Raw genomic sequence first — 13,247 nt, forward strand, 5'->3', positions numbered from 1 at the left:
AGATGATATGGGCAATAGCAGCCTTACTCACGTTACATTTACTCTATAAGTCTGCAGCATAAAGTTGTTTCGTTATTCTGTAAATGGATAAAACTTTCTCGCTTCTCCATTGTGGCAACCTCTGACGATTATCCAAGAATAGAAGTGAAAACCCAGAAAGAATCCCCAGTGGTTATGCCGGCAACCTAAATTTTTTTTTTCAGCGTTACTCACGTTACGCAAAATTAACATGGCATTTTTTCACGCAGCTTCGGTTATATTGTTGCGAATCTGGAAGCCATGAGCACACAACATACAGGTCCTTTTGATCAGTTATATCTGTAAGGACATGTTGCCAGATAGGGTCCCGACCCCAGTCCAATGGGTAATTACATGTTCCTGCGCTGTGGAGTTATTTTAATAGTCAGGTTTTCTTTTCGTATATTTTTATGCCACGAGGCGGCCCTCGACTAATCGGCGTGCAGCGGCTGGGGTGACCGCCACTCAGCCAATCCGGGCACGCGACAGGAGGAAAGGGCTCCGTGTGACGTCACTACCCCCCCTCCCTTGGGCCAATCAAGGAGCTTGCCGCCCGTTTTGGCCAGTGAGAGAGATGAAGAGCGACTTTGCACGCCAAAACCAGCCAGTGAGAGAGGGAGGGTCGCGAGGAGGCCCACTCCCCCTTCCGAAGCGGAGGTATAATTATAGGCGAGGTCTGCGCGTTCGGGCGAGTTGGTTCTGGGTTTGGCACGGTGTTCTCCTGTTGTTCTCCGCTGGTTCTTGAAAGTGTCTGCGCCTGGAGGGTCTTCTCCCGCCAGCCTTCGCTCGCTTGGGTCGTCAGGATCGTGCTGGGGTCCATTTCGGCCCCGAGGACCTGGTCCTTGAAGACCGCACGAGGCGGGCAGGCCCAAGATAGGTCTCAATAAAGACCAGCTGGTCGGACCATTTTTGGGTGTGTTTGGGTGCGTATGTGTGTTTGTGGCGCCAGTCAGGAAGTAGTGAATTGTATAAGTGCTTTCTCGCTGTATATCATTGCCTTGCTTCATTCGGTTTAATTCTGCTCTTTCGTACTTCCCTAATTCCCCCCATTTTTGTTGTATAAATAAACCCCGATTGTTAAATGTTTCAGTTCGTTCACGTCCCTTCTTTCATTGACTGAGCGTGTCGCGTGCTGGGGAAAATTAGCAAGGCCGTTGTGCCGCCGTAAGGGGACATCTGGACCGACGGTTCTCGGCGATTAAACCGCTCAGAATCGCACACGGAACGAGCGCGCTAAGCGGCTCGTTTCCGTACGAGTTCCGTCGAGAGTGTGAAGACTCGGTCGATCGCCACGTGGTCTCGAGGTATTTTGAGATTTGGCGAATAACCCTGTACCACGTGGTGGAAATATTTACGCTTCACGGTCTAAAACAAAGGACCCGTCGACTCCGGACTTATCCGGGGCGACGATCTGAATTCCGGGTGATCGGTCGAGCCGACTTGCGGCCCCAATCTCGCGGTTGTGCACCGCGGCCGACGTCCCGGCCTCGCAACAATATATCCTTGTTAAATGATGCACTGCAGAATAAAATGGATGATGAATGTTTGAAACTCTATTCATGAACTTCATGACACAACCAAGATTTTAACGTAATACAACAGCAACTTTGCACAAAAGGCATTTGAAGAAAAAAAGTTGCGTTACGCACGTTACGTTACTCGCGTTACCAGTAGATTTGAGTGGTGGAAGTTCACCATACTGTGATGTTCACAACCTTCAACCATTTTTATTCAACAGAATAGTACATGACTGGAGGCCTTAACGTTTAGGCAATACTAACTTCTGAATGCAAAACCCCTTACAATTACATGTATCTCCATCACACCCCCCGCCACATGTCAAACTCGCACTCTACATTTTCATCTAGCAGTCTGTTAACATGGTAAATAGTCACTATAACCCATTGTCATGTATGTCACCCACCCCATGTCACATGGTCTCTTCATTGCAGCAGGTAAATTGATTGGTAGTGACCCTACATCTATAGTGACACCTCTGTTCATTGGAGCAGCTTTCTTAAGCTCTCATAACGCTTCTGGATGTCTGACTCACTGACGTTTTCGAAAAATCGACATGTTTGTTGGACAGAAGATGATAACTTCGGAACCACTGGTCCGATCGTGGTTGGTCAAACGTCGTGGTACTGCGCTAGCTCGTCACTGATTGGCTGCAAAATCTCAGCTGAATAAGCCCGTTCCTTTGTGGTTGGTGTGGCCGTGAAGTTGAGTGACCGACTTGGAGGACGACGCCGCGCCCTGCGTTGTAAAGCGTTAGCCCACTAAGTACGATTCACTTATTGACGCGCTGTGCGATAACCACTGATCGGATCTTAATGATCTACACATGATGTGAAAGGGGACGCGACGCAGATAACAATGGTGTATGATTTATTGTTGTGGAAATGGCCCTTGGTGTGTTATTAAATAAAGGACAAGTCTGAAGACGACGATGGTTCACGAGCGGTATTTGACGATGTAGATTGTTTCAGAAGTCAAGGATGAGACAATGTGATAATTTTTGACCAAGTTATAAAAATGATCAACATGATGTGGTACGAGTGACAGGTTATCAGCTGCAAAATGTCGAAAACCCGGTTTCGTTCAACAACTTAAAAAATTTGACCTTTGCACAACCTTTAAACGTCACAAAACAATGTTGTGGACGTTAAAATAAGGAAACAGTATACGTGCTTTAGCTTATTGGAGTTAGTACGTTGAAGAAGGTCGAAAACCCGGTTCGATTCCCACAACTTTGAAAATTTGACCTTTGTGAACTTTAAAGGTCAAAGGTCAAGGATTATGACATTTGGTGCAAAACTTCCTCCGGAACATTCCAGGAACAATATAACGTCATTTCGGCAATATGGCATTTCACACTCCTCGGATTATCCACACTTTGATGAAATTAGCGTGAAAACAAACTTGAAGGGGGCGCCACGGGCAAGGTGTTCGAGATAGAGCAAAATGGTTTCAAGACTTTAGGTGGGGAATGACCTCAAGATTATGCATAAAAAAATATTGTCATCCTCACTCTCAAAGTTTGGGCGGTCGTATGATTTTTATGTCAAAATTCGAAATTTTCTAAGTTCGTGACCTTGTGACCTTGACCTTGGGACGAAAATGAAAAATCGAGCTCCGTGGGGTGCCATGCAGGCACCTATGCAGGTGCCATTGGGCTAACCAAATACCGAAACCCCTGTCAGATTCGACAAACCCCTCGGAGAAGATGGATTTTTATGTCAAAATTCGCAATTTTCTAAGTTCGTGACCTTGTGACCTTGACCTTGGGATGAAAATGAAAAATCGAGCTCTGTGGGGCTATGCAGGTGCCATTGGGCTAACTAAATACCAAAACCCCTGTCAGATTAGACAAACCCTCTCGGAGAATATGCAAATTGAAATCGGCTACCCCTAAAAACACATGTTTTTTGGGCGTGGCTCCGCCCATCATGGGCACACCATGCCCATTCTCAGGAAAACACAACGAGATCATGATCTAAACCTCCCACCAAAATTTTATCAGGATCGGATCAAAAACCCACGGAGCTATGCTCGGGACAGACAGACAAACAGACAGACATACAGACAGACAGACATACAGACAGACAGACATACAGACAGACAGACACACAACAATAACGAATATAGTGGTCACTTTTTTTTTGTGAAAATATTTTTTCGTGAACCAATTCGCCCAGATTCCCCTTTAAATGCATGTTTAGTTAGGTTGTTCGGTAATTGGACGTTACATGTGTGTCGGGAGGTGTAGCCGGCTGTCCAGTGTTCGTACAGTGGTGGTGGACCGGGAGGTGCCTTGCTTATTTTTCCTTCCCCTCTCCGAACTAGCCCCTCCCAGCGTTCTGAGAATGTCGGTCGGCGAGATATGTCGGCAGCCGATTTGTGGAGGGCAGCTGCAATCTCGAGCGATGGACCAATCGCGGGTCCCATGGGGAGAGTCCAGTGAGCGAGCGCCGGGAAGGCAAGAGAGAAACAGCTAGTCCTAGTGGGAGTCGCGATCGGCTGTGTAAGGGACGGCTGTGTCTATCTGTGATCTGCTTCGTGAAAGAGGCAAGAGGAACTGCATGAGGTCAGTCTGCCTTCTGCTGGATGAGAGGCTGCTGGAGTCGAGTCTGCCTTCTGCTGGATGAGAGGCTGCCAGAGTCGAGTCTGCGACCTGCTTGGTGAGGAGGGAGTTGACGGCTGTTCCTCCTCGGCGATGGACCCAGCGTGCGGGTCGTCCCCGGGTTGATCCTGAATCCAACCAGGGAGCCTCTGCTGTCTTTGTTCCCGGCACGGCCCAACACGTTTTTTCCATCCCGTAGATCCGCCTGCGGAGCCCAACACACCGATTTGGCCTAATCTGGTGAGCAGGCCAGGCATGGATTTGTATGCTGGACCTTGTGAAAATCCAGCTGGTGCACACCGTGGATCTTTCGCTATTGTGCCGTCGACCTTACGGGGGCTGAACGCGCCGAGGCTGCGTGCGCAAGCGGTGCCGGGAGAAGGAGTACGAGCGCCATTTTTCCACGCTGCATGCTCGAGCTGGGTGGTCGAATCCGACGACATCGGCTTGTTACGAGCCGCATTCGTGCTTTTGACACTTTTCCTCACGTCCATGAGGCATCACCAAGTACTCTGTGTCTTGTCTGCATGTTGTCTGCATGTTGGCTTAGGTTTATCTCGCTAGGGTTCCCTTCGAAACTCGTTATCCGTAGCTCCCGAGTTAAGAACGGGTTATCGATTAATTATAACGTTCGTGAATGTTTTGCTTGTGTCGTGTTCCCCGATGTGTCCCCAATAAATCTGGCTGATTCATATGAAAGTTGTCGCTTTGAGTTTATTCGTGTCGTGCTGAGGAACAATTCGTGCCTTGCTGAGAAACAATTCGTTCGATTTCGATGTAAAACCCAAACGGGCTACGGACTGGCAGACTTCGCTCGGTCTCTGACAAATCTAGTCTGCAGCCGGGGTCTATTTCCCCAACTGGCAGGGCACAGTTGTATTTTGGTATCGTGATCTCAGGCGCGTAACCCGAGACCTGTGCCGAGCCAGCCGGCGTTATAACCCCGGAGACGGCGGTGCTGTGAAGTGACGCCGAATCTTCAACATTTAGCTGTCAAGAGTGGGGTGCGAATCCCGCCACCGCCGAATCCTTTACATTATTTCTGAGCTCTCAGGAAAACACCCTGAAAGACACAAGTACAAATGGGTCCCGTCCCGGTATTTGAGTGATGTGCGTAATGTAACGTCATTGTTACTTCAAATACTATTTATTGACAAACTGACCTGCCCAAAATGGACCTTTCTGTATAATGGTACTTTGGATGTACTGCCACCTTTGTCTTAAGACAATAACTGCTTAATTGCCAATTAGGAATCAATAAATTATGATAATTTATAGATTTCTTGACAAAACACTGTTACTCACATTACAAAGATTGAGACAAACTATATCAGAAACAATAGACTGCTTTCTTGATTTTATATCTTGAATGTCTGGGGTGGACAAAGAAGAGATGATGCCTGGATGTTGTTATAAATATTCAGCAGCACTATAGAATGAGGAAAAAGTTAAACTTTTTTTGTTACTCACGTTGCAGATTCAAATTATCTACTGCTTCATAATTGGGTTGAGAACAAGCGTACCTTTCAGACAAACTACTAATGGTGCTTCCAACAATTTGAAATGAACATAATCATAAAATGGAAATGTTTCATTGCATTAAGTTATACATTTGTTCATAGCCCAGGTTTGAAAACTAGGATTTTGGGGGGGAAAGCTTTGGTTTTCACGTGCAAATTTTGAAAGTGTACCAAAAAATTATAATTAGTCTCAAACCTTCAACTCCTTTTGATCCTTACACCTGGATATACTCAGGTCAGGTCAGGTATGGGAGCATGTGCCAGAACAGCGCGTCGGAATACTCAGTATACAGTCGTATACAAACTTGATTGCCATTTCATGTTTGAATTTTCAGTGGTCATGTTACTCTGTCGCTGGAATTGCCCATATGAGATCATCGTTACAAAAGAAAACTCGAAAAAGAGCAATCAGAAAATCAATCAGAGAAAAAGAGCACACCCTCACCAAGCCAAACCATGTGACCGATGGCATCATCTGTGTGACTGTTTTGTTTCTTCATGGATAGGCGGTCAGAAGTGTAAAGTTTTGCCTTGATCTGTTCAGCCATTACAGAGAAGATTTTTGAAGGTTAAAAAACCAAAAAACAATATGGTTGCTGAATCATGTTACCGATGACGTCATAATTATTTTTTTTCCTGTGGAATATTTTATCCCCAAACGACCCTCAAAATTTTTTATACTGATCGGATGTGGAATTCTACATGTGCAATTATGATGGAATGAAAAATCACACTCATTCCCCATGAGGAGTCCTTACTATGTGACAAGATTCCATTTTTTCCTTAGTGCAGTTTCAGAGATAAAGAGATCCAAAGCTTTTCATTTTTTCCAATATGGCTGTCACACCACGTGATCTATGACGTCATGATTATCATTCAAACATTCTACATAAGTATTCGCTCGATGGTGAAAATTTAGTCTCAATCCGACAAGCGGTTGCGCAGGAAAACACGAAATTTCTGTGCGAAGACAGACAAAAAACAAACAGACAAATAAACAAACAAACAGAAAAACAAAGAAACAAACAAACAAACAAACAAACGGCCCCAACTGCAACACCCTCTCCAAATCCTTTGGTGAGGGTAACGAGAGAGGATCGGAAAATGCAAAGCCCTCTGTGTCCTCTTTGTATTCAGACTTCTTCTTATGTTGTGCTAAACATGATGAAAGGTTAAATAAAATAAATGTTCGATTTTATGTATCCTTGACCTTTGACCTTCTGATCTAAAAAGCAATCTTCTTCGAGGTTTTGATTGGTGAATCAATCCAGTGATTCCAACATGGAAATTCTTAACATTTCACGTCAATCGGATGAAAATTGACGATTTCATTCCTGACGCTGACCTTTTGACCTTTTGAGCGAATTATTAATTTATCTTCTCCATGTTCTCATAACAAAGCTTTGGTGAAAATGTGATTATAGAATCTCAAAAAAAAAGGTATGACGAGGACAGACAGACAGTGATTGTAAAAGTCCGTCTCTCACGCTGACGTGAACGAGCAATCAGAGATTGCACACCCTCATCAGCACATCCTCACCAGGACACCCTCACCAGCACACACTCTCACCAGCACATCCTCACCAGGACACCCCCACCAGAACACCTTCACAAGGACACCCTCAGCAGGACACCTCCACCAGGACACCCCCACCAGGACACCCGCAGCAGGACACCCTCAGCAGCACACCCCCACCAGGACACCCCCACCAGGACACCCCCACCAGGACATCCCCACCAGGACACCCACACCAGTGTTTATTTTTTTAAACCCACCTCGTTGTGATCGTTGTCCTCCTGAAGGATTCTAACTGGCCGATTGTGGAATCCTATTTGACTTCAGGCAGAGTTTAACGTTTGTCCGATTTGGTTATAAAATCCTGCATAAAACCCTATCGACACTGATAAAACTGATGTCCACACAAGTCCTTCCTTGTGAAACAATTTATTTTCTAATTATCCACCATACACTTTTCACCCTCATACAATGAACTAAAGAATCCCCATTGATTGCAATATTATTTGGTTCTTATTTCATTTATTCTTACTTTAGTTAACAGTTAGACCAACCCGATTCAATTCACTTCCACATTACATCAGAGAGTTTTATTCTAACTTGGGACTTGGTCAGTTCCAAGGAGTACAAGCCACTGAAATTCTAATACTTTCTCAGGTACTTGCACTGAAACAATTTTACATTTCAAAGCATTTTATACTTTCATGAGAGAGTGGTGGGGCTATTCAACCCAGACTGCAGACGTGTCCTTTAGACGAAAAGCCACTTCGTACATTTCTAAGCAAAGGTTCGTTTGTTATCAGCTCGGTCACTCTGCTCCAGAACAACACATTTCTTAACATTTAGGGCAAAAGTCTTTTGGCCAAAAATGACAGCCAATTCAACTTGCAGCATAAAAGTTACATTTGTAAAACTCCATCTGTTACAATTTAAAATACATAAATATAAATTTTTCCCCCACACCAGGACACCCTCACCAGGACACCCTCACCAGGACACCCCCACCAGGACACCCTCACCAGCACACCCTCACCAGGACACCCTCACCAGCACACCCTCACCAGGACACCCTCACCAGCACACCCTCACCAGGACACCCTCACCAGCACACCCTCACCAGGACACCCTCACCAGCACACCCATACCAGGACACCCTCACCAGCACACACTCACCAGGACAACCTCACCAGCACATCCTCCCCAGGACTTGTATTGTTTTTTGTGTTTTGTGTGGAGAATAAAGTAAAAGGACGAACGAAATGAAAGGATATTCATTGTAAATGAAAGGTCTCAATGGTCTTGATGTGAAGGTGGAAAGGTCAAAGGTTTGAAATGTCGTAAACTGTTCGAGGACTCCAAGGTTTTAGAGATCCAGTGTCAGGGGTATATGGGGTCTGAAGTATATGGGGTCGAAAGCATCTCAGCATTTGTTGGGTTATAAAGGGGTGTTAAGGGTCTAATGGTTGTTGATATGTGTTCTTTTTCTTGAGTGTGGCAGCTTGGCTGCTGGGTAGTTGTCGTCTTGTTAGGCCATGATTATTCCGCTGATGCTGTGCCCCGACACCAGAACACTGATACTCATTTTACCGACCTCAGGAAGATGACAGGCTGAGTTAACCCCACCTGGTGCTAATTCAACGAGCCTCAAACCCAAGACCCTAACATCCCAAACCAAGCACTCTCACCAGTCTTCGTGCTCTTCAGGGTGTTTTTTTATTATCCCACCCCCCGGAGGGAGGGAGCGGGATATTGTAATCGTCCGGTTTGTTTGTTTGTTTGTTTGTCTGTCTGTTAGCAACTTTACGGCAAAACGGCTTCAGCAAACACTATCAAATTTAATCCATAGGTGGGCAATGAACCGTGGACGACCCCATTAACTTTTGGGTCCAATTGGATCAAAGGTTAAGGTCAAGATCACGAAAAGATCAAAATCGTTTTTCGCTCATAACTTCGTCGAAAATGATCTGATTTACTTCAAACTATACTAAGCTTATAGTGAACCTTATTCTATTTGTCACTTATTATCCTACCCATTCCTTGAGTGAAAAATGCATATTTGTGAAGATCGGAAGGGTCCGAAGTTTTGGGGGTTATGGTCATCGGTCAAAATTACATATTTTCCATTATAAATCAAAAAAGGTTTGGAATATGTGTGTTTACTAAGGAAGACATATATCAAGTGCTTTATTGGCTTTCATTTGACACCATGACCTTTGACCTTACGTGGCCTTGAGAGGTCAAAATCATTTTACGGTCATAACTTCGTCGAAAATGGTTTAATTGACTTCAAACTTAGACTAAAATATTCCTTATTCAATTCCTTATAATCAACATTCAGGTTAAGGATGTATCAAATTTAAATTTGATCCCTAAAATAACTTTATGCCTTAAATGGGCGGGATTTGTTGTGCCAAACACCACTTATTATTTATTTTTTCGTATGCGGTATTTTCACTCTTCGGTAGTTTTAAAGCCGAGATCATTTTGTCCACGTTTGAATGTGCGGACACTTTTGTTTTCCCGTTCCATCCCTGCTGATGGAGTGAGTACAACGACACTCCATGATGTGGTGCTTTGTGTGCATCCTTGTTTATGATATCTCACCTCTGTGTTCCTTTTGCTTTTCTTTCCCCACAATGGTCATGCTGTCCATCAACATGACCCGGGGATACTCGTGCCCGCTCGAACAGGACAACACCTTTTCCTCCACGTCCTGCTTCTTGTTGGTCTCAGGTGTGGGCACAGACGGGTCCTTCACAGAGTGAATGTCTTCCTCCACACCCTGTGGACCTCCTACCACTCCACCACCACCGGTCACCAGCACACGTGGCAGGGTAGCGCCCAACGGTATCGGGATCGGTGGTTGGACGGGCCAGAACGGCTCCAGGTAGGGCACGATGCGCGAGTCCGTCGGGGACTCCACCAATATCCCGGGCTCGTCACAATCCTCACCACTCCTTCCCACCACATCCAAGGCTACCACGGGGCCAGGCTGCAGGGATGGGTCGTCCCCCAAATGCAGGTCTGTCGGCGCAATATTCGACAATGCCATGAGTGTGATCTTCGGCCCTCCCATGAGCACGGTCTTTGGCCCCCCTGTCCATCTTTGGGTACCGCTGTGTGGATCGTCTGACATCTCAGTCGGGATGTCCGCAACGCATCGCTCGGGTCCCTGACGGTCGGGATGCGTCGCGGTCACCACATCCAGAACCGCACTCGACGGTGGGAGATCAGTCACGGTCGCAGCCAGGTCGCGACCACCTCCGGGGCACGTCGCCAAGATCACACACTCGGTCCATGAGGGTGGTACACTCACTGAATGGGGAGAGATCGGAACGGGTCGCAGCGCTCTTGGTGGGGGAATCGAGACCATCCATCCCGGATTTGGACCCTGGTACCACGACACGGACGGCTCCTCGTACTTCACGGAACTGGTGACGTCCGGTGACTCACACAGTCCGTTGGAGATGTGATCCAGAGCTGCGAGTGGTGGGAATACGAGCGAATGGTCTTCATGGTCACCCTCCAGTCCAGAACGGTCGAGAGACGGCTCCACCCCGGGGTTTAACCTGCCGTTCATCATCACACCATTCATTGCCGACGATCCGTTTAACCCGAACTACTTGACCTGGTCCACACCATCATCATTCACACACCTCGGTACACGGGCTCGAAGAAGGTCCAGAGATTCGCCCTGGACGCTCCTGGAAGGTCACACAAGGAGCAGGACCGGCAATATGGGGCCGCCCCGAGCACCCTCTCCGGCAACTCAAAGCCTCGGGCCTAATCACGATTTCCCTCTGAGAACGATCAAATGGTCTCCAAAAGGACGCGTTCCGTCCCTCAACCACCGCAGCGGAATATTCGATAGTGTGAAGTGGGGGGCGGGGGCAGAGCAGGATATCTCAAATCGCGAAAATCCGACGTGAAGGAAACAGTCAACGAACCGTCTGACGAATCGGCTTTGACGAACTCAATGTTTCTTCAGAAATCAGCGGATTTTTTCGAGATCGGAAATGACGTCACGATGCGTCACCGAATCGCTTCACCTCTTGATTCTCTCCCGTGGATCACTCGATGGTGAAGAAACACTCAAAAAAAATAAACATTCTTGTGTCCGGATCTTCACCAAAATCCAATCGATTCGTCCTCGTCACACACCAAACCTCCACACCAGGTTTCCATCACGTTTGGAGATTTCCTGTTCACAGACAAGTTTGAGGAGGTCGAACATTACTTGGACACGTGTTACGGAGTCACGTGGTGTGTTCTCCACTAAAAGAGAACCTGAGAACCATGGAATGAGATGGAGTGTGTTCATCACACTCACAGATACTTGTTCACCACACCACGTGATATTCCCGTTACGGCTAAACCAGCACAACCTGGTGTGTCACCACAAGTTTCCTGAGCTGTTGCAGTGTCAACACCTTAACCATGTACAGGGGACAGTGATGTCACTCGGATGGTACATCGACCTGTAAACCATCCGAGAACAGAAACATCCATAAAATGATGTCCATGGAATAGCCAGTGTGACGTCACAATGTAACGGCACCTGTTACATGAAGTCATTGGATACACGAACGATGTTTGGGACATTGTTTATCAGGACGTGCAACATTAAGAACATGTGGACGCATGAGGAGGCCATTTGGCCCATCATGCCTTTGCTTTATCCACACAACATAAATTTAATTTACATTTTATTAATTATTTTCGACACATGAAACATTTAATATTTACTTCGTTGAAGTAGAGGACTGCGTTCAGAGATCGCTGATGGTTCCTGGTTTTGCCAACTCAATATTAGTCAATTGGGAGCTCTTGAACTTCTGCCTCAAAATTAAAATAAATCTTCATTTAATTATTTTTCCAAAAAGTGGGACACCACATATGTCAAGATTAAAATAATGGAAAAATGAAATAATTTTTGCAAGAGTGGAAAAGCTTAAATCGTGAAAAATTAAAATAAAGAGAAAATTGAAAAAAACGATTTAAAATATTCAATTAAATGATCAAAAAATTGATGATTGAAGAAATTAAATAATTGAAATTTAAATAATGGAAGGTTGTTTCGAGTCGGTTCGATTGCCATTTTACAGAGACCTGTGAGAGTAAGTAATTTGTTCCAGGTGATGCTGAGGAGGCAACGTATGTAATTTATGGACAGGGCAGACAGAGTATTTTATTTGTGTCAACACATTTGTTTGTGGGTGGGGATTGGTGAGGACTTTCCATAAAAAAGGCAAAAAAAGTTAAAAACTAGAACGGGCACTCAGTAGAGCGCATACCTTCGCCAACGCTACATTTTGCCCCCCCCCCCAGAAACCGTTGACTGTGAGGGTATTTAATCACATACCACATCTTCCATCTCATATGTGTTATGATGGCTTAAAAACATTAAATTTCCTGCTGTTTGACACTGATTCACGTACATTGTACAACTTCTGTATGAACTCCCTGACCTTTTTGGGTGTTGGTGTCAAGTCAATCTGATGACAGCTGGTCACATTATAAGATATTATTTTCTGGCATTTTAGGGGCATTTGGCACACACGAGTTTCTGTTTTTCTAAATAAGTTATTAATTGTGAACAAACAAAAACATTCATTGTACAAAAATGACGATTTTGACCTTTTCATGACCTCGACCTTGACCTTTGTACTCTTAATTTTATAATTGGTATTAGAGTGTGGGGAACAGAACAGTCAACATTTTGGTATTGGTTTCATGCAAATCGGATAAGAATTGACCGTGTTATGACTAAAACCGCACATTTTGCAATGTCGTGACCCCCCCCCCTGACATTTGACTCCCAACCGCTGATCAGGGTTATTACGTCATTGTGTCATGTCACATATCACAAGATGGGGCATTGAATTCTGAACATTTTGGCATTATTTGCATGCAAATTGGATACAAATTGACCGCGCTATGGTAAAAAGACGATTTTGACCTTTTCATGACCTTGACCTTTGACCCGATCGCTCCCAAAATCTAATCAAATGGTCCTCGAATAATAACCAATCATCCAACCAAATTTGCTGCGATTCAGTTCAATACTTTT

At 45.3% G+C, this 13,247-nt stretch overlaps 1 protein-coding gene across 1 annotated transcript in view; it reads right to left on the reverse strand.

The window, feature by feature from the left end:
- Positions 1-13,247, reverse strand: part of LOC147006817 (uncharacterized) — a 32,885-nt gene that overhangs the window by 3,228 nt on the left and 16,410 nt on the right. The window contains exons 5-6 of the mRNA XM_085867780.1: positions 11,352-11,464; positions 9,782-10,796 (exon numbers count right to left, since the gene is read on the reverse strand). Of these exons, the coding sequence (XP_085723906.1) occupies positions 9,782-10,796; positions 11,352-11,464 (1,128 nt within the window). The remainder of the gene's footprint in view (positions 1-9,781; positions 10,797-11,351; positions 11,465-13,247) is intronic.

Source organism: Eptatretus burgeri, unplaced genomic scaffold (assembly GCF_056783735.1).
Source record: "Eptatretus burgeri isolate ZD-2024b unplaced genomic scaffold, Ebu_testis_v1 Ebu_testis_scaffold_3153, whole genome shotgun sequence".
NCBI lineage: Eukaryota > Metazoa > Chordata > Myxini > Myxiniformes > Myxinidae > Eptatretus > Eptatretus burgeri.